Raw genomic sequence first — 22,698 nt, forward strand, 5'->3', positions numbered from 1 at the left:
TTGCCTCTAATCGCACTCACACTGTGGCACACAGAAACATGCATTCATACTCACACATAGCCACACACACAGCAATAGTAAGAAGTAAAATAAATACAAGAAGTAAAAACCAGAGTCTAGCGTGCCTTAGGCTTCTGATGCTGCAGAGCAGTGAAAACAGCAGGATGACTAGATAGTCTACACTCCAGGAAAGCCTGCAGGTACTGATGAAATGATTGCTTTTGTCTCCTCTTCTTCCAGTGCTTTCCCCTGCTCAAGAGAGCCACGTAAACATGGACCTTCCTCCAGTGTCTGAACAGATCATGCAGACGCTGAGTGAACTTGCCAAGTCCTTCCAGGACATGGCTGACCGCTGCTTGCTCGTCTTGCATCTGGAAGTGAGGTAGGACCCAGCTAAGTACAGAAGATTATGGCGTCAGGGCCTGCTGTGATGTGATTCACATGTTGTCTTTGGGGGGGTACATCAAGTGCCACCATCATTTTAGTTTTTACTGTTGTGTTGTCCTTTTCTTATCCTAGCATCATTTTTAGCAGCATTCAGTGTTCTTAAAGGATGTGAGCATATGCTGGGCTGTGAGTGTGATGACTCAAGGGCATGTAGCCTCTGATGAAACCTGGATTCACGCATGCATACCAACCATGTGGGTGGTCTCAGGGCCAGCTAACAGGTTATCTTCACAAAGCTTCAGTTTCCTCTTAAAATGAGAATAAGAGTTTTTACCTTAAATGTTATGAAGGAAATCTAGAATAATTTATAGCATTTCTGTCATGTATTAAGTCAAAAGTGTTGACTTTATCATCACTGATAGTTTTGCAAGTTAGAAAGAAGTTATATCCCAGAACCACAAAGCCCCTCTTCAACGAACTTAAAACCCAGTTGAGGAGATTATGGAAAAGATTGATCTAAGAGAAGGGTTTAAGTATGCCTTATTCCTTCCCCTGCAGCAGAAAGACACTGCCATTCAGATACGCATCTTCACTTGTCCACTCATTTGTTCAGAATTTTAACAGGCGTCTTCTCTGTACTAGGCTGTGCTCTAAACACTAGGACATAGCTATGAGCAAAATACTTCAGGTTCCTACATCTCTAATGGTGCAGCCAGCCAGTCACAGATAAAGCAACAAAGATACTTTCAGATAGTCATAGCTAAAGCAGTAAATACCAGAATGAGAGGCCAGCGATGGCTCAGAGGGTTAAGCCACCTGCCTCCAAGTCTGCTGACCTGAGTGTAATCCTCAGAGACCACATGAAGAGAGGAAAGAACAAGTTCTCAGTTGCCCTCTGAACTCCATACTTGTTAGCTAATGGTGTGCTCACACAAATAAATTAAGTAAGTAAATAATTTTATAGTGTGAACTGCAAATGCAAGCCACATAACTCATGTAAATTTGCTCACACAGGTTGATAATCCTTAACTGAAAATTCAGACCTGAAACTGCTTTTTAGACTTGAGCTTTTCAAATGCCCAGCCAATAAGTCTGCACACATATTCTAAAACTTAAAACTTTTTGATCCCAAGTATTTTCAGTAAGGGATTCTCAAGCAATAGCTACATTTGAAAATGTAGAAGGAAGAGAGATAAAATGAAGTATATTTTGTTTAACCATACATACATAAGTACATACAAGCATACATACATACATATATACCTACATACACACATACATACATACATACATACATACATACATATATACATACATACATACAGATATCTATATCTATATGACCCAAGGTTAGCACAGAAACAGTGAGTTACTTTTCATTTTCTGTGGTAAGCCTTGGCATCTTCACATTTTATACTTAGAGTACATGGTGGTGAGGACATTCTACATGCTCAGTAGCTACGTGTGGCAGAGGTACACTGGAAAACACAGAGTATACAAGTTAACTAGGAAGGGAGTTGTTTAGACAGGACATGTGGCAAAGTGGCAGTAGCCATCCAAACAAAAACCTAGACAAAGAAAAGTTTCAGGGAGGAGCACCACTCAGAAAGGTACAGTTAGTCCAGGCAAGTTGGAGACACCCAGAAGAGCCTAACATTTGCAACCAGATGATGGGGCAGGTATGGAGGGTGGGTAGAATAATGTAAACGACTGTCTGGGGCCTAATTGTAGGCAGTTGTGTGTCTGATATACTGGAGGTCTTCAAGACCAAGAGAATGGTTTCAAATGTATTCTAAGTGTATTAGGAAGCCATTGGAGAAGCTTCTTCAATATAGGACGGGTGCTAGTAATATTTTTAAAAGACTGTTCTGGATGTTGTATGGAAATAGGACTGCAGAAAAATATAGGGTGACCAGTTGAGGCCTGTTAGCATCAAAGTGACAAGGTAAAAATATGAAAGATGTAGGACTTGGAACATATACTAAAAGTGAAATTGCAGAACTTATTGACAGATTGGCTTGGGTTCAGGAATGGGTAGCAATAAGAAAAAAAGTCTCACAGAAACCAACCAGCTCAGAGGAATTTGTGGATTTAAAAGACATGAACACCTGTGGATAGGTAAAACAGGGGCATTACAAGTTTGAGGACAGTCTGGACTATACCTTTGTGGCCACATCCCCCTGGATGTGCCTAATATCTAACTGAAGCAGGACAGACTGAAGGAGTAGAAAGGTCAGAGGTACGGATTCGAAGTCTCAGAATACAAGAACCTGAGGAGTTCACTCTGAGAAGCTTCTCTGATACCTAGACAGCAGTGCCAACTCCTAGCTCACTGGATATACACTTCTGAAACCCCAGGATCAGAAAGCCTGGTGTGGCCTGGTATACACTTTCTTCTGTATTTTTTGGAACAATATTAAAGTTGATTAAATATTTTCTTTAATTTGAAGTTTCTATATCATCTATGTTTTAAAAGTACAAACACAAGCTTAGTTTACAGTTAAGAGGAATATATTTAGATTCAGTTAAACTTGGATAGCTTTGAGGCATGTTAATATCACTTTCTTTATATGCCACTTGCTTTTGGCATTCTTTGGCTTCCCCACAATGAACTACTTCTCTGTTTCTTGTTAGCACCCTGAGAGTGAAACAAAAGAGTAGCCTGCAGGTTTGGAATCTGTTGTGCTCAGCATAATTCCTGAGCTTATTTCTTATATTAACTTGTTTGAAATAAAGCATCTTGCTATGTATTTTCTGATTTGTTTTACAATAATTTTTAGATTTCTATTTATCTTCAAGCTGATAAAGCAGGCATTTTCTATGAATAGATAAATCCAGTGGACAGAGAAGAGAGAAAGAAAAAAAGAAAACACCCAGTAATATTCTGAGGCGACTGTTACTCTGGCTTGCAAAACAAAACAAGAGAACAGCAAATTAATTACTCTCCCAGCTCCTGGGGTTTCATGCTATTGATTGTGCAGTCTCAGGACATGTTCTACACTCAGAATCACCGACTTGTGTGTAGCTAATTCCAGACAGGATGTTTTCAGCACGTCTGAGGAAGATCTTTGAAATCCTTAACCTCTGTCCTGTCCCTTTTATTGTGTGTGCTTCTTTCCAATACTGTTCTTACAATGCCAAATGTGTCTTGTCATCTTCATAAGTGGGAAAGGATAATTTCAGCCAGAATTTTAGTGCTCTAGATACAGAATTATTTTTCCTTTGCTCTGAGAATACTAGACATAGTTTTTCTAAATTTTATTTCTTGTTATAGCCGGTTCCAACATTTCATTTGTTTTCTGTGAATGTGTCTCCATTCCATTCTTACTTTTGCTGGGTGTGGTTCACAGAACTAAGCGACTTCTGCACATACGGCTAAGGCAATGACTGCTGACACTCTCCTCTAACATTGCCATTGAGGGAGGGGAGCATTGGTGAGGATGAAAAGTACACAAAACAGATGTGCTAATCATCACATTGTATGAACCGAGAGTGCAGGGCTAGAGAGGAGACCGCTCACTCCTCCGGCGTGTCTTGTTCACTGTTATAAATGGCCCCAGGAATTGAACAGTTGTGATGCCTGTAAAATTTCTTCATAAAAATAAACTCTTATTTTCATAAACAAGACTGTATTCTTGAAAGGAAATGAGTTGTCTTATAAGCTGCAGTTTTACATGATAGTCCACTTGTAATTCAACCACACGTATCTGCCAGTACACAGAGCGTATTAATCACTTCTCTGTCGCTGCAATAAAGTGTTGTGACCAAAGCAACTTAGGGAAGAAAGAGTTCATTTTAGCTTACAGTTCTAGTCTATCATAGCAGATAAGGCATGGAACAGGAAGCAGAGAGATCACATTTCAGCAACACACAGGAAACAGAACAACTAGGGGAGAGGCTCTCAAAGCCCAACCCAGTAACTGACTTCCTCCAGCAGGGCTCCACCCCTTAGAGGTTCTATAACCTCCCCAAACAGTACTACAACCTTGGACCCACGTATTCAAATACATGAGCCTGTGTGAGACGGTACTCATTAAAGCCACCTTATCCTAATTCTGATACTTAAGTAATGCTTATTTTATCCCCATCCTGTTGTGAAAGAGAATTATAATTGAGACCCTGCCAGGAGCTGGTGTAATGAAAAGTGATACTCTCTCTAGCACTTGTAGCCATGAAAACATGGCAGTAAGAACCAAATTAAAAATGAAAGTCATGTGAAATATATTAACAGATTATGCCAGCAAAAATCCAGAACAACTTCAAATGCCAAACTTTATCTTATTCCCAAAAATATCTTTGTATTCATAGCCCATATAATTGTTTAACGCTGTTTAAGTTCAAAGCAAAAGAGAAAAGAAAGTTCTCAAGTCCTTCAGGTTCCATGTTGAAGAACCCATCCAAAGAACATTTGACATTTTACTCATGTCGTTGTAGGTCACATTTAACCACCAAGCAGTATCTCTCCACAGTTTGAGGCAGAAGGCAAATGACAACACCCCCCAAGAGAAGAAAGTCATGGTGAGACCACTAAAAGTTGTTGAGAGGGTTTTTTTTTTCCATATTTGAACTTTAGAAAAAAGAAAATTAAGTTGCCATTTGAGTCCACAGTGCCAAGAATGTCACCTTTATCAGCTGATTTCCCTTATCATCAGGAGGGCTCTAAGTAGGTTCAACAGCAACTGCCTGTCACCGTCGGATCCTGAGTGTGCACTTTCTGAAAATCAGCCATCCTGCTGTGCAATCAGCGGCATTTGCAGAAAACCCTAATGCCAAGGTCAGGCGAAGGTCAGCACCAGCACACCGGAGCCCAGAGAAAAATAAAACTTTACTTGAATTTGATATCCTCTAGTGACACTTTTTTCTAATCATTTTTGGAAAAGGGAGATACACTAAGCAGTGGCTGTCTTTCCTCTCTGCCCTCGGCTGTAGAATATCATCATGAAGATTCACCTGCAGTGTGTCGGAATCTTCTGACTCATCTCTTCTTTGATTTGTCTCTGAGTTCTATCAGCAGGCTACTTCTTCTTTGTGTCAAAGCTAGTATCTGATCTTATCATTTTACTGCTTAAAGTTCCCTTGGGATGGAGAAATGGCTTAATCAGTAGTCAGCACAGAGGACCCAGGTTCAGTTCCCAGCACCCATATCAGCAACTAAAACTTCCTCACATCTGCTTCAGGCACCAGCAATTTTGTACATATTCAGTAACACACTTGATTTTTTTTTTAATTTTTAATTAACCCGTAAAGTTCTCTTAAGGATCCCTAAACATTCCGGCATAAAATCTTCATGACTTAGGCGGCCTCTAAAGCTTAGGATGACACTCTACAGCCCATGTCCCTAAGCTCATGTCACACCTCTCTCGAGTGATCTGCATGGAGCAAAACAGGCCTCTCACTTCTACTCAGAGCCATTGGCCCATGTTCACCTTCACGCCCTTTAGCATGTACTTCCTATCGAGTGTGGCCAGGCTACCGCAACTTTAAGCCTGGTTTAAAGATACTTGAGCATAGATGCTTGTATTTCAACCAATGCTACTTCATTTTAATTTCTGCAAGGTAGCAATTAATTGCTCTAATCAAGATGCCTACTCCCAGGTGGGTCATTTCTCATTAATTACATCAGGAACATCACACTGTAGAGGGGCTGTGACCAGAGCCTTTGGTTGCATCTTGATCAAAACTATTCTCTTGGCCAATTAACTCAGGAATGTCAGATTGGGCTTTTTGTTGGTGACATTACTTATTAATTAACAGCTGTGAGGATAATCTGAAATCAGTGAAATTTAACTATAGTCATTTATATTTATATTTCCTCATATGGAAAATTCTAAGGATATTGCTTGAGACTGGACAGAGTGCTCTGTGGTAAGAACACTTGTACAAGCATGGCAACCTGAGTTTGAATCCCTCGAACCCGTGTAACATAAAATGTCAGATATGGCTCTGAGTACCGAATCCCAGCTTTGGGGCAAAGGGGTAAAGAAAGGTTAATCCTCGAATCTTGCTGGCTGGTCAGGGGAGCCAAAACAGGTTCCAGTTCACAGCATGAAAAAGCCAAACACTGTTACTATTTAGAAAAATTTGGGGGAAACCACTGTGAGATACTATACTGCATCTCCATGACTAAAAACAAATACTTCTTAACTGGCACACAGTGCTGGCTAAGATACAGACCAACCAGAATGTTGTGAGCAGGAGAACAACATAATAAAGCTCACTAACACATGGCGTGTTTCTTCCAAAACTAGAGGTACCCTTAGCCTCTGACTCAGCAAAGCCTACTTCTAAGTAATTAGTCAAGAGAAATGAAAATGTATATTTACATAAAGCTAGGAGCAACTTAAAGGGGAAATTTGATTCTTTCAGCTCACAGTTTGAAGGGGTACATCCTGTCAGGACAGGAAGGCACGGTGGCAAGAGCGTGAGGTGGCTAATCACACTGCATCTGCAGCCACGAAACACTGTGAGAGGGATGACTACTGGTACCCAGTGGCTTCCTTCCTTTTCCCTTTTTATTCAGCCTGGAACACCTATACATGAAATGGTACCAAATATATTCTTTTCTTCTCACTAAACGTCTCTGAAAATAACCTCAAAGTTGTACCTAGAGGTGTATCTCCTAGGCGATTCCAAATCCAGACAAGTTTAAGATGAAGAACTGTACTTATGGATGGTTGTGAGCCACCATGTAGGTGCTGTAAACTGTCATCATGTAGGTGCCCAGGACCTTTATAGGAGCCACAACTACTCTTAGCCACTGAGCCTTCTCTTCAGACCATTTTTTAGGCATTTATATTGTCATTCTGCCCCATTAAGTTATGGAGTCTTTAATGCTGCAAACTGTCTTACAGTTCCAGATACTAGCATAGTTGCTAGCAAATTTATACATGTTCAATAGTGACTCATTCACTAGTGACACTTGTCAAGTCTTACTGTGTGCTTTCTTCACATCAGACTCCAATTTATATGCTTTACTTTACATGGGCCCTTAGAGGCTGAAGTTGTGATTATGTCCATTTCATGGGAAACTGAGGCGTAGAAAGATTCCACTGTCTTGCCTAAAGTCAATCAGTTAATAAGTATCAAAACTGGGAAACAAAACCAGTGGTCTCCTATGGTGACAGAGCATCAAGGATGGAAACTCAGTCTCTCAATGTCTTCATAACAACATCTTTTAAAAGCTGCCCCATCTCACTCCTAACTGTACACACAATCTTGGCATTGAAAGGAATTTCAGAAGTTGTCTATTTCTTACCAAGAGTATATGTATTAAATGTGCAAACCTCATAGACGCTTGCTTGCTTCAGATCACTCAACTGTATAACTAAGATGGCACTTTGGTCAAGAAAAGACCAGCGGGAAACATAGCTAAAAAGACCATGACTGCTTCAAATATTTTGGTGCTCTTTCCCAGGCAGATCCAGGACTTCATGGGGAAATTTTATATTAATTGCTCCACCCATTCCTTTCTCTTTCAGAGTTCATTGTTTCCACTATCTCATCCCTCTGGCAAAGGAGGGGAACTATGCCATTGTGGCCAATGTGGAAAGCATGGATTATGACCCTTTAGTGGTCAAGCTCAACAAAGACATCAGTGCCATGGAAGAGGCCATGAGCGCCAGCCTCCAGCAACACAAGTTCCAGTACATCTTCGAAGGTCAGAGCTTACCACTGTGTCCAGGAGCCTAGGAGGGGAGAAGGGTAGAGGTGTTCACAATGTCTGTGTTAAAATGTTTACTAATACTTGTTAGAGAAAGTCACTTGCTAGCGTGCTTAGATTAGAACTGCTGCACCTAGCTTCTGACTGCCATTCGCTTGTGGCTGATAGGGAGATTTTTATCTAAGAAAATGCTGCTATCTATCCTCTACCTGCCTTGACATGTATGCCACAGAGGTTTGGGAACATGTGCAGAGTAGGCCACAAATTAGCTTGAGAGGAGCTTGTTTAAAGACTAAAAGGAAGGAGAGAAAAAGAAAAGGCTCATACCTTCACAGACAGGGAGCAAGGAACTTGGAAGAACCTTTGTCTGGTGCCTAGTCCTTGGTAGGGAGGTTTCTCTCACAGAATGCATTGCTCGCTGAAGTGATCAGACGCCTTGCTCCGCAGTAACTGAGGGCAGCTGCTTCAGTGCCCTCTATCAGCAGTGCCGCCTCCATCAGCAGTGCTGTGGGAGGCAGTATTCCCTAGAGAAATTTGCTTCAAATTTTTTTAAAAAATGTGGTGCCAGTCAAATAGTTCTTCATGCTGAATTTTACCACAAACCTTTTCTCTATAATCCAGTACCTAAAATAACCAAACTACGAAGAGACAGGTTTATTTTACTGTTCATCATCAAGAGTCTCCACTGCTTTTAGGTGAGGTGTGAGAGGTAAGGAGTCCAGATGGCAGAGACCAGGAGCTCACTAATGGCAGAGCCGCTGACCCTGTGGCCAGAGTGTGAATAAAGAGACCAGTGTCTCACAGTGCTCTCCACTAGACCTCAATCCTAAAGATCTCTGGGATATCAACAGTGAACTCACAGTTTATTTTTCCTAAATACTCGTGTTTCTGTCTATTACACATCCACCCTATTGTCAATGCTGAGATCTATTAGCATTGTTGCCAGTAGCCCATATTTATCAATTAAGTTTTTTTTTTACTTAGCAATGTTGAAGTTTAAATATTAGCATTATTGGTTTTGTGTTTTTTGTTGTTGTTGGTTTTTGTTTTTTTTTTTACAGTCTAAGTCCTTTATCTCTTTGTGGACATTAGGCCATAATGTAAATGGAATGGCCCACAGCAGCACAGACTCCTTTCCATTAATCACCACTAAGTAGGCTTCCCTGGGTGGAGCAGATCCGTGCTTTAGTTGAACCCAAGTGCCTTCTCTTTGCTGTCCTTTTTCTTCTGATCATTTCTCTTTGCCTGTTCAAGAAGCTGTCTCTGCTCTTAGAGCACTTGATGGGCTCAATCCACACATTAATTCTCTTAGCAAGAATCCTGCCCTTAACTTCCTTGTTTGCAGTAATGCACGTGACATACCGGGTGACATTGTAGACATGTAGGCATTGCCATGGAAACACTTCTGGGGCATTCCTTTCAGTGTCCATTCCCTTAGTATCTACAGTATCACTCTTCTTGTAGATTTGCATGCGTGTGGCCAAAGGAACAACTCTGTGTTTCCTAAAAGGCCTGGAGAACATATAACAAGTGTCCCTCCTCTTCCCTTTCTGTTTGTTATTTTGGCAAGTTATTGGAAGGTGGCTAATACAGGGAAAGCTAAACATTAGCATTATTATTCATAAGGCCTCACTAATTTTACATATGTAGGCTTCCAATCATGTTTAGAGCAAAATGTGTGCCCTCCTGTGTTTCATGTGTATAAGAGAACAGATCACTGTGTGTGTGCATGTGTTCTTTTCTCCAAATATCTACACACACAGTAGGATTTCCTTTGCATGTTGATAGCTTGTACCATCCTGGCTTGTTCTTGAAGCCCTGTGGACGGTAGCTTTAGGTGAGTGTGACTGGGCTGTGAATATACCAAATTTGACTGACTGTATTAGAACTTTTCATTCGCACCTTCTAAATCTGTGGAGTATTCTGAAGTTATTGTAAGATTAGCTATTGTAAATGGGATGTATGATTTCTTGAGTCATTTAAACCTGTAGAGCATGAAAGAGTTGTCCTTTGTATTAGTTTAAGCCAGATGCCATTAATATCTTTTTTCTTCTCTCCTCACTACCCTGTGCTGACCCCTCAGGTCTGGGACACCTCATCTCCTGTATCCTCATTAATGGGGCTCAGTACTTCCGGCGCATCAGTGAGTCTGGCATCAAGAAAATGTGTAGAAACATTTTTGTTCTTCAGCAGAATTTGACCAACATCACCATGTCACGGGAGGCAGACTTGGACTTTGCAAGGTATGAAGGAATACTGAGCTAGACTCTTTATCCCAAAGCTTATGGCCTGTAATGAGCTTATCTTTGAAAAATAAAAAAAAAAAGGCAAGAAAGATTATCTTTAAAAAGAGAGAAAGATGGCTGGAGAAATAGTTTGGTTAAAGTACTTGTGGTGCAAGCAAGAGGACCAGAGCTCAAACTCTCAGCATCCGTGTAGATGCCATGCAGGTGGGTTTGGTGACCCCCCGTGATACCAGCCTTGGGAGGAAGAGACTAAGACTCCACGGGCCTGGGCTTCACTAGGAGGCCTGCTTCTGTGAGTGAGGTAGGAGACAGATGGTGGAAGGTTGACCTCAGCCTCAGCCTCTGCATGTGAGCACACACATGTGCAAACAAGCACACTCACATGCGTTCCCGGGACACATACATGAAAAAAAGGGAAGAAAGAAGAAACAGAGACTGCATTCTTAAGTGACAAAAATAACAATGCTATAAAACACTATTCAAAGTTTAATCCCTCGAGAGGGTAGTTTTCCCACTGTCTAACCTGAGCTGTGTTTCCTTCTGTTTTGTTTTCTGTATTTTGTGGCAGGGGTAGGAAGGAGCAAGGTGAGGGAGGGCGTGCTGTAGAGTGTGTAGAGATAGGTCATAGGACAACTTAAGGTTCTCTCCTTCCACCACATAGATCCTGGGAGTGAATCAGGTCACCAGTCTTGCTGACGATTATCTTTACCTGCTGAGCTCTCACTGGCCTCAAACTTAAGTTCCTCATGCTATAAAGCATTGGTGATTTTCCTCTGAGTAAAAGAATAATATCTGCAACATTTCACAAGATACATAAGGTAGTAGATAATGCTTTAGCCTAGAGACTGAGTGCTACGTGGTCTACCTTCTGGCTTTGTACATATGCTGCATGTATTTGATTTTCAAGCATACATATGCATATGATCTCTCCTTTTACAAAATTGAAGCTATGTTAATGTATCTTAAAATACATTCACTGCACTCTGCCATACAGTAATAATCTTTGAAAACATGATTTTTTCAAATACTCATTAATACTTCTAGAAAATTTCACTTTCAATAAGTGCACAAATTCATGGTATAAATTAACAGAAATTTATTTTCTAATCACTTTGGATGTTAGTTGTTTACATTTGTTTCTCTCTGGTAAGCAAGTGCTGGGCTTCCCTTTACACGTGCCTGTTTGGACACTGTTTCTGCATTGACCCAGTTGAAACCTGTCCAATTTTCTTCCCACTGGCAGCAGCGTCACTGCCCCTTTTCTTTTCACGGTTGTTCATCTCGATTCTTACTGCTTCCTTTAAGGCTCTTTTTCAAGTGGTAGGGTTAATTTTGCTTTACGCTGTTTGGTTTCCAGACTGTATAATAAATAATCAAACCATTGGCGCTTTACGGACAGTTCAAAGTGTTCTGTAGACTGTGGTGGCAGTATGTAGTCCTCCCACCCTTCCCCCGTGCTCTGTTACTTAAGTTAGAACTGGACCTTAAACTTCATTTCCAAATGCCCTTTTAACTAGAAAAACACTTGTTTTTAGTAGTCCAGAATGCTCCTTCTTATTACGTCTGTTTCTTTACATTTGACTTTTAGATTCCTCTAGAAATTTGGGGAAAGTTGAAATAGTTTTTGAGTATTTAAGCGAATGACACAGTATGATCTGACTGTGACTATGATAAGGACACTTGTGCTGGGGTCTTTGCTTGGAAAGTGGCCTCATGTGTTCCTTCTTAACTTTTCTAGTCTACAGGATCACTACCCACTTGCTTCTCTGCCACTCTTTCTTCCCCTACATGTTTTTTTACTGTTTGCAGTAAAGTGGTGTGTGTGTGTGTGTGTGTGTGTGTGTGTGTGTGTGTGTGTGTTCATTAAATTCCATGTTTTATGATAAATTTGGTGGAAAGCTTTCCTTGTTCAGATTAGGGAAACCAGGTGTGACTGGATGCTGCATTTATTTGGCCGCTCTTATGGGAAATGATCTCATTATTGAATTAGTCTATCCATAATAACATTGACAAGGGGAAGTTAAGAACATGGAGGCCCGAGGGATACAAAGAGCCATTACTAATTCTCTGAGGACTATAATTCCTAAATTCAATCATCCTTTTTTAAATGATTTTTTTTATTTAGCTGAAATAAGTAAATTAACACAGTTCTTGGCAGACAGTATGGGGCCCAAACACATTCTGAAAAAAACAGTGTCTGCATCATGAAGCTCTGGCGGGGTAGCACTGAGATTGGCATCAGTGGGCGATGTTCCAGTGAAGGGTTTCTGCAGGACATAATTGAATGGCAATGCACTCATGCCTTTCACAGTTGGGTTTCTGAATTATATCCAAGGAGTGGGCGAAAGGTGAGTGTGACCACCAATGAGGGTGTGTCTAATGCTAGCCCTATTCTAGAATGGATTATGCAGGCTGGTGTGTACATATAGCATGGGCGGATTCTGTGCTCCAGACACCATCTCTCCTTTACAGCTTCTCGCTGTTTCCTCAGTGCTTAGAACAAAGTACATGATCACTAGATGTGGTGAGAGAGTGCCAAACCAAAGCTGACGAAGAGTTTGCAAAATGACCAGTTAGGCGATCTGCTCTGAAAGTTTTAGTCAACAAATATAATCAGTTTTCTATCCACTCATAAGAAGCAAGAGAGTCTCTCAATGTAGCAAAGCAGAAGATACCCAAAGTTGTAACGTTGGCTGCCAGTCTCATTTGCTGTTGTTCTCATGTGGATGCATTTGATAAGACAAGATAGCCTTATCTTCCTCTTCTCTTTGAGGTAGGAGTTAGTTTTCTGAAGTGGTCTCCATCGATTCTTCCAAATTTGAAGCAGTGTGAAATAAACACCAAAAGAGCCAGAGCTAACAGACTGCAGCAGTGTGCCTCGGCATTCCTCACACAGTGTCTAATCAAGCATGGACAACCACATCTGTATTTCCAGTGACTCTCTATAGAAATGTTATCTTCTAACAAGTAATTAATCACCAGTCGCCATGTGTCAGAAAACTGACTTAACAAGAAGTTGTACTGTGATTGTAGGTTTTTTCACTGCCACTGCATTCCTGGTGGGTCAAAAATATAGCACCTTTCTGTACTAAAGAATTAAGGGATGTGAAGTGATTCTGCTTCCTTCCTGTTGATTCGCCTGCCCGACAGGAGATTCTGTCTGTCTCTTTATATATACTGTACTTTAATATCTACTGGGGTAGATTAGGTAAGCTGAGAATCAAGACAGCCCAACATTACCAGGATCACTGAGAGCTCTGTCCTCCATGGTGATGATCACTTAAAGTTTTCTGTCATTTTTGACTCTTTATCCCACCATTTAATTTTCAGAATCAAAAAGATCCTCTGCCCAAGAAACCCATAGCAGATTAACCGGAGAGTGGGTCTCTAAGTGTGTGTGTCTGTGGTTCCGCCTATCACAGCTCCTCTAAACTTGAGCTGCCGTGTTCATTTACAGGAGTAAGTCACCGAGCCCACCGTGGGTTCCATGTGGTGTGAGGACAGAGCACAGCAGAAGGTAGTGAGCTGCGTGACAGGATTGTCTGCCAGTCTCTGTAGATGACGTGAGGCCCTTATTCAAAAACAATATCCCAGAGTGGTTTTTCCCAGTCCCTCTTCTCTTTCTCATGCCTTCCTTTTGCAGGGGATAGAATATTTGTTTGGCTTTGGATTTAAGTTTTACTGGAGTTTTTTTGTTCTTGTTGTCCTTGTTTTTTGTATGTTTGGTTGCTTTGCTTTTGGGTGGTGGGTGATTGGAGGTTTTTGTTGCTGTTGTTGCTGTTGTTGTTGTTGCTTATAGGGTCTCACTATGCGCCATTGGCCTCAAACTTGGGATGCAAAGTAGGCTGCCCTAGAACTCACTAGAATCCAACTGGTTTTAAAGCCGTAGCTGCTCGGTCCTTTTGTCAGTTCTTTTGTTCATCTTGCCCATACTGCCTTGCTTCCTGCTTTCCTCATTAACAGTTATGGCTCATCGACCCCCTTCCCCACACACGCAGACATCCCCATTTTGTATTTCTTTAAACCTTTCAAACATAAGGAAATGAAAGCTGAAGCACAAGAAGTGTTAAGGAGATCAGTTCTACAAAGGAGAACAGAACATTTCCTTATTATTTCTTTATTCAGTGAACACTTTTCTGCAAGTGTGTCCTCTCTCTTGGTCCTACCCTGGAGGAACTTGCACTGTTATAAGGCAAAGTACAAACTAATAGATAGGTAAAATGTAAAATATGTCAGATGACATGAGAATGTCAGTTCTGAGGAACTTGCATTGTTGAGAGGCAAAATACAAACTAGTAGGTAAAATGCAAGGTATGTCCGTTTTTCAGATATGCTGTGATTTAAAAAAAAAAAACTAAGCATGAAAACGAAAATTAAGAGCTCAGGGTTTAATTTCAGTGCTCATGAGAGTCCTTCATGAGATGATCATATTTAGAGGGTGGGATCTATAGGAAGAGTGGGAACAAGCCTTCAGTATATCTAGGGAAAGACCATACCAGAAAGACCAAAGGGACTCACAGGATGAAGGCCGGGAGAGAGGAGTATGCTTGACGATGAAAGCAGAAAGGTGAGTATGGCTAGAACAAGAAGCAGAGGTAAGATCATGAAGGTATTCAAAGGAGCTGAGAGCTCAAAGTCCATTGTAATGACACTGACTTTCATTAAAAGGAAGTAGGAAATGCTCACGTGGAGGGAGAATGTGTCACAATCTGACCCTCCTGTCTGCTCTGAGAATCATAGGCCTGGGGAGGAGACCAGCATATAAACAGAGGGATCCATTAGAAAACAGCCACAGTCATTCTGCAAGTGAACCGTGGTGATCCAGACCAATCAGTACTGGGGAAAATGAGAAGAAGCTTAGGCTAGATTGTAATAGTCGAGATGATAGGGAGAACCGGTGACTACCTTCTTTTGAGCGATTCAAAGCAGAGTTTTTAATGTACTGAATCAGACCATGGGCAAAGTTAAATGAGTTTGGGGATGGAGGTACCAAGAGTTGAGTGTAAGACAATGTTTGATATGCCTCTTATGGGTATGAATGGAGACAGGAGGAGGGACTTGAGAAAAAAGAGTGTAGGAGTCTGGCCTAGAGAGAAGAGCATGGGAACCATCAGCATACACATGGGGTTTGAATCCAGAAGAAAGACTGAGATGTGAGATCTGGCTGGGAGAACAAACAGAGGAAAAGAGATGTGTCTGAGAAATGGGCCTTGACTGCCTCCCTGTTGATATGCTGGAAATGAGGGTGCTGAAAAAGTGCCAGCAGAGAAGTGAGTAAACAGCACTAAGTAGCGCAGGGAAAGAGGTATCCTGGAGGTGCCTCTGTGTCAAATGCTGCTCCTGGGTTACATTAGCTCAGTACAGAGAACTGGCTGCTTGATCAGAGGCCTGGACCTTGATTTATAGTCCCCCATCTTTCCTATGTAATTTGCCTAAAACAGGAGCCAGCCTCAAGTTAAACAGGTTTCTCTTAATTTGTATCAGGTTTAGATGTGATTAGAGAAAATAGGAATACAACCAGAATATCTGTACTATGATATGGAAAAAGCCATATTGGCAGCATCTCGTTTATCAAGGTCGATCGACATCAGCATTCATGAACACATTCTCAGTGTATACCACGTGATGAAATTGGCACTTTACCTCTGTGGTCTTTCCCCAAGAAAGACATCGGAAAGATTTTTATGCAGGGATAGTTTTAAAATACCTGACCAGTGCTCCTCCATAGTATAAACACCATTAGAAACAAACCAAACAAATAAACCAAGTTGGCTGTGTCAGCCAGGAGACACAACAACTAAATGTCTCTTCTATCCAGATTTTCCTGAAATAGAGCACACAGCAAAAATGAAGGAAGTCTGGATGAAGCTGGGTTGTGGTTAATGATGGTATCTCAATGTTGGCTCATTACTTGTGATAAATGTGCCATACTAATATAAGACGTTAGTAGGAATAATGAATATAAATTACTAGAGAACTTTTTTCAACTTTTCGTGTCTAAAAACTTTTTAAAAAAATAATCTATTAAAATGTTGTCAGAGACATCTATGCCATGAAGATCCATGTGGACGGTTTATGTTGAGCTTGAAAAGATGCTCAGCATCACTGGTTATTAGAGAAATGAAAACCAAAACCACACTGGGAGAAGCCTGCCTGCACAGTCCAAAGAGTACAATGTGAAAGAGTTGGCTCTTTAGTTCAGAGCACTGACTGCTCTTCCAAAAGACCCAGGTTCAATTCCCAGCACCCACATAGTGACTCACAACCATTTGTAATTCCAGTTGCAAGGGACCTGATGCCCTCTTCCGTCCTCTATGGGCAATGCAGGCATACGTGCCAGCAAATACCCATGTATATAAAATAAAAATATTTTTTAAGTATTGACAAGAATACAGAGAAACTAGAAGCCTTATCTGTGCTAGTGGGAAAATAAAAAGTACAGTGGCCTTGAAAAACAGTTTATCCCTTCTTCAAAAAGTTAAAAATTGACTTTATCATATATATGACTCAGATTCTACCTGAAACATCAAAAGTACATGCACTCAAAAATTTTAACCAAAATTTTATAGCAGTGTTATTTCTAATTTACTGATGGATGGATGAATGTGAATCCACACAATAGCTATTATGTGGCCACAATATGAAATATAACGATGACCTTCTAAGCATGAGGCTAAATTGAAGAAGCTGGCCATGAATGGTTACAGTGTATATGACTCTGTGTGAAATGTCAAAAATTAGGGACTCTTCAGAGGTAGCAGCTATGTTGTTTGGAGCTTGTGAGGAAATGAAGATGTGGACTCAGGGTTTCTTTTGGGAATGAGTAACATGTTCTAAAATAGATTTTGCAGATGGCTGTACAACTCTGAATACATTAAATGATCTTGAACTCTATACTGCAAATATGGAAATCGTATGGTAGCCGAATTACATTGCAGTAAGGTTTTTTATGTTGAGCTTTAAAGCTTTAAAAGTCCCAAATGATTTGTCATAGAAAATGAGCAGCTCAAGTTCTATACCACATTAATAGAGAACTTTGTCAGGGAACTCTCCTACGCATTTTCACACTTTCCTAACCATCCTGAGAGGTGAACAATCAAGGAAGAGTGTGTAAGGAAGTGATGCATAATTTAAATACTAAGTGGAGTTATCCAGAGTTGGGGGGAAGAGCCATTCAAGCAGACAGTGAGGGACCCTGAAAGATGAACCCTGGGGGAAGTGAGATCCCCCTTTGGTAAGCTATGGACGCCACTGTCTTGCCTGTAACTCAAAACATACCCCTCATCATTTCCCTTGCCCTAGCTTATCTCCTGTTATCATATAACTCACCTATTGTATATCTGACTGTTCACCTTGTCTACCCACAATAGAGTGTGACTTCCATAGGCAAGGCCTCTTTTTATAACGTTCACTGCAGTAGTCCCAACTGAGTAGGACCTCAGTTGTAAATGTCCTCAGTTGTAAAGTGACTGATGGAGGTGTGGTGTATAGGGAGTTAAGGGTGGCCCTGGAGATGCCCAATGGGAAGACTGGGCTTACACACATCAGAATTAGGATGCAACATGCCTGTGGGACTTCAAAGCAGCTATGTCTAAGACACAACAGGGAGCTTAACAGAAAGGATGGGAGTACAAAAACAGACCTGGGGAACCATCAGCATGGAGCCTTCCAACCTAGGAAAGGAAGGGCCCATAGGATAGGACAGGAGGAGGAGGATACATGGGCACCAAGAGAGCGCACAGCCTTGCTGCCACCTGAATAGAAATGCTACCTTCCCCATTAGTGGGCAGAAAGTCCTCCTTCAGGGTGAATGAAAGCTTTTTAAACCATCCACATCCCAGGTGAGCTCCCCTCCCAGATTCTTCCTGAGGTACAAGTAGAAGCCCAGCCTAGAAAGTAAATGTGCTAAGTAGGACCCTTGCTTTGTCCTTGACCTTTGTACTGTGCCAAGTCTAGGAATGACCTCAGACATAGCTGAGAATGTTGAATTCCTCCCATGGGGGCTCTTGTGTACATTTACTTTCTACGGGCTCGTTGCAGAGGGACATTATTTTGGTTTTTTTGCAGGAAGGTTAAGTTTTCCTATCTGGAGTGACCAGGGCATAGCTTGCTATAGCTTGCTATAGAATTAGCGATGCCATGCTGCCACCTACTGGAAACGCCCACGGCCGTCAGGACAGACCTGTGATCTGAGGGGCTCTGCTCCTGCTTCAGTGACTGGGCTGAACACTGACTGCTTCCCCTTGCACTCATTCCTTTGCTTGGCCAGAAAGAAAATATTCTCTGCATCCATTTCACTGGTCCTTTTAAGCCAGCTTTATCCTGCCATCAGTCATGTCTGCCTTTCCAAGTCCAACCGTTTTTGCAAGCTTCCCTTTAAAGGGCTTTCATCTGACCAGTTTCTGTTTGGATTTGTGGTCACATAAGGCAGACTGCTTCTGCCAAACATTGTTTTAGTGATGATGACCTCTAAAAGTTCTGAGAAGTTACTTTAACTCCGTAGAGATAATAAAGCTAGCCCTGACTCCTAGCAGCCAGGAAAAACTGGTAAATGATGAGTTTTATAGCTTTTACTGCCTGATTTTAAAAAAAGATACCTATTAATAAAATTCAGTAATAAAACAAAAATGAGTATAATTTGATATCTAAGAGTGTTTTTTTAAGGACCTTCTGTGGGATTATTTAAACAATGTAACTTTCCTTGAATTTAACCTCCTTTTGACTTTGCTACCCATTTCTGCTTAAACCATTTTCTTCTGGTTTTGCCTCTCTAAGTTTATTATACTTAAGTGGATTTCATACATTGCAGAAACTAATTGGTCTCTAATTAATGGTTTAATTGGAGCTTTTTGAATGCAGGTGAGCATGCCTCACCAGCCTGCATATCCTCCACAGAGGATATGAAACAATGAGTCCTCATAATCTTCCCAGAAAAACGCCTGTCTCTAATTAATGTCTGAGTTCTAATAGACATGCCTCACATGTGAAGGCCTTGGTTAAATAAGATTTCCTTTTTGTCATGATAACATACAGTTAACTTGGGGTTCATCACCATTCCTGGCAGACAGTGGCAATCATTTCATTGTAGCTTATTTGGGGAACTGGCATTGCTCAGAGAATACCATAGATGGCAGATGCTATTATGCAATGAAGATACCAAAAAATAAAAATTAGAAATAACTTGTCCAAGATCTCCCATCAGATTGTGCTATTTATGCATCCTTCAGTGTCTCTTTGGCCTCGTGCTTAAGAAATTAAGTTAGCCTTTGTGTGAGGCTGTTATTCTGCCTGGAAAGGACTGGGTTACATTGTTTATGGAAAAAGCCCAAGAAATATCACTTATTGATTCTAGTATAATTCTTACTGAAAAATGGGAGGATGGAAACTGACCCCCTTTTGTTTTATAAATAAAAGTTTAGTGTTGAAATTAATATATTTAAAACTCAGAAACACAGACCAAGGAGACCGCTCAACCACTAAGTGACTGAAGCAGGAGGGCCTGGGTTCAGGCCCCAGAACCCATATAAAAATCTGAGTGTGGCAGGCCACGCCTGTAATCCCAGCACCAGGGAAGTAGACACAGAGAAGTTCCTGAGGCTAAGTCCTACCTCGCTCACTCAATAAGCTCCATTTGTCTCAAAAAGGAGTTGGAGACACCTGAGGACTGAGGCCCAAGGCTATTATTCTAAAGCCCACCCACACCCTAGTTCCCCAAAATAATGACTCTGAGACTTCTTTGTGTGTGTGTGTGTGTGTGTGTGTGTGTGTGTGTGTGTGTGTGAAGCCAGGAGAGGAAGAGAGAGAGAGAGAGAGAGAGAGAGAGAGAGAGCGTGGAAGGAAGAGTGAGCGACTCTGAGACTTCTTATATATGAATATAATGTCTAGGCCCTTTGGCTTGTTCCCCTAACTCAAGCCTCTGTTGTCCTGTTTAAACTCGTCTGAGTCCTGCCACGTGGATAAGTTATCTCACCTCAGGTTCATATGACTAGCTTCCTCAAAATTCAGGGCAAAATTTCCCAAGCCTGAAAACACACACACACACACACACACACACACACACACACACACACACACACACACACGAAGTACCTTCTGCATTCCTCTGAATCGATTTCCCCCTTTCCTATCTAGAAAGACCCAACCCAGATGCTGAAAGGAAGCCACATGGCCATGTTGAACAAAACAGCTTTGCTCCTCTCCTAATGTGTCTGCCTATATCATTCTCTTTGTAAGCCAGAGTTTTCTAATTTTCTGTATTCTGATATTAATGTTTTATGTGCTTAGTATTCACTTTTTTCCATATTTTATTACTCTTGTTTTTTTATTAGCATGTTCTCCCTCCCCTCATAATCATAAATGTCTTGTAACTAGTCGCCAAGATTGTATTTAGTTTTATTTCTGGGTGTCTGTAATTTATTATGTAGTTTGTTTATTTTCTCTTCTCTTTGTAATAGGCTCATATAAATTGAAAGTATTTATGAACATGGTCTACACTTGAAATTATGTTTAGTACACATGAATTTACATGTGTTTCAGACAGCATCCATCAATAAATACAAATAGATTGACAAGAAATAATTTTTATACCTAGCCTTATAGTCAGTCCTGTGTGAATAAATTGCTTTCTCTAAAACAAGGGCAGCTCCAAAATAGACTCGGTGTAAATCATCCATGTCTGATAATGAAGATGCACTACTGTGGTAAAACTCAGTATACATAGAGCTGAGCTTGATAGATACACTGTAGTAAATGCTTTCTCCACATTGGTTCTTCAAAATTGTGTGTAGCTGTTACAGTCATACTTGTGAATAGAGGGGGAATATTTAAGAGGTTAAATAAATTCCCAGTTCATAAAATAGTAGATTTCACACATAGATCACTGGACTTCAGCATGCTCTTCTTACTCATGTAAAGAGAAGATTATCATTTTGGAAAATATAGGGTCTCTGTTTTATATAGCATCATTTTTCAATTAGGTTCTTAAAACGTGAATATATTCTTTTCCTTTACTTTTTCTAGTTTTATTTGCCCCACTTGTTTCTGTGGATTTCTACAGGCTACCTTTTGTCGCTAATTATTCCTGTTGCATATGTGTGTGTGTGTGTGTGTGTGTGTGTGTGTGTGTGTGTGTGTGTGGGTGGGTGTAGTATAAATGTAACTGTCTTAAGGTTTTACTGCTATGAAGAGAAACCATGACCAAGGCAACTCTTGTAAGGATGACATTTAATTGAGGATGGCTTACAGGTCAGAGGTTCAGTCCATTATTATCAAGGCAGGAAGATGGCAGCCTCCAGGCAGACATGGTGCAGGAGAAGCGGAGAGTTTTACCTCTTGTTCTGAAGGCCTTACAAGGGAAGTTTTTTGACTCTATCCCTAAAAATTCTTAGCTGGTTGGGAATTTTCCTAAGCATGTATGTGCAGCTTGACGGATGCTGAGAAGATCGCCATGTGGGCAGTTCATGGAGAGTCTAGGAGACATACTGACCTCACCTCACATCTTTTGAAACCCATGCAGTTATCTACCATCAGAGCCACCCTCTGTTCTTGTTTAAGGCTTGCTTATGATCTCCCCCTCCTCCCTCCCTTTTCCTATCCCTCTCCCTGCCTCCCTTTTCTTTCTTTCCTCTCCCCAATTACTGTAGCCAAAGAAAATCACAGTGACTGAAATGCTAGTCTGGATACCTAGCCGGCAGGCATTTCAGATTCTCTGGTGTTGGGAGGACAGGGATTGGTGCTCAGAATCGCACCCAAGGCTTCTCACGCTCAACAGCTCTTTCCCTTTGAGTAGTGCACTCAGTCATGTGGCTGAGATGCAGAGCTCTACTGACGAGCAGAGCTGTTGTGTCATGATTCCGCCCAGCTGGAGGGGAATGTAAGCGTTCTGAGCCCAGTAAGAGGTGGCTAGGCTAAGAGCTATGACAAGCCATTGGTTAGAGTACATGCATGTGCGCCTTACAGTATTTGCAACTTACGATGGACTCATGGGGACATAACTGCCATAAGAAAAGATGTGTCTATTTCATCTTTTGTCTAGTGAGTGACCAGCAAATCTCACCCTTAATAATTATATGAACTAGAGTGAATAAACTCCACTCATTGGCTAAGGCTCTCCCACCTGTAAAGTGATTTTGACTAGATGAGCAGCCACGTGCTCTCCGGCCAGGGACAGGATCCAGGGGACCAGTGCTCTACTTTCATCCCCAGTTCTCGAAGGAGAAGGAAAGGGAAACATCCGCTCCGATCTGTGTCCATAGGAAACTGAAGACTTCTGAGAGGTACCCTTCTCCATGGGCGCTCCAAATAATGCATGTGTGGGTGGGTGGATGGATGGATGGATGGATGGATGGATGGATGGATGGATGGATGAGGAAAGAGGTCGTGTAGGCCTGTCTCTTATCATAGTCA

General features: G+C 41.3%; 1 protein-coding gene across 1 annotated transcript in view; it reads left to right on the forward strand.

Moving 5' to 3' along the window:
• Nucleotides 1–22,698, forward strand: part of Exoc4 (exocyst complex component 4) — a 770,091-nt gene that overhangs the window by 702,697 nt on the left and 44,696 nt on the right. The window contains 3 exon segments of the mRNA NM_053875.2: nt 241–382; nt 7,866–8,044; nt 10,131–10,290. Coding sequence (NP_446327.2) covers nt 241–382; nt 7,866–8,044; nt 10,131–10,290 — 481 coding nt within the window.

The sequence above is a fragment of the Rattus norvegicus genome, chromosome 4, assembly GCF_021556685.1.
Source record: "Rattus norvegicus strain SHRSP/BbbUtx chromosome 4, alternate assembly SHRSP_T2T, whole genome shotgun sequence".
Taxonomy (NCBI): domain Eukaryota; kingdom Metazoa; phylum Chordata; class Mammalia; order Rodentia; family Muridae; genus Rattus; species Rattus norvegicus.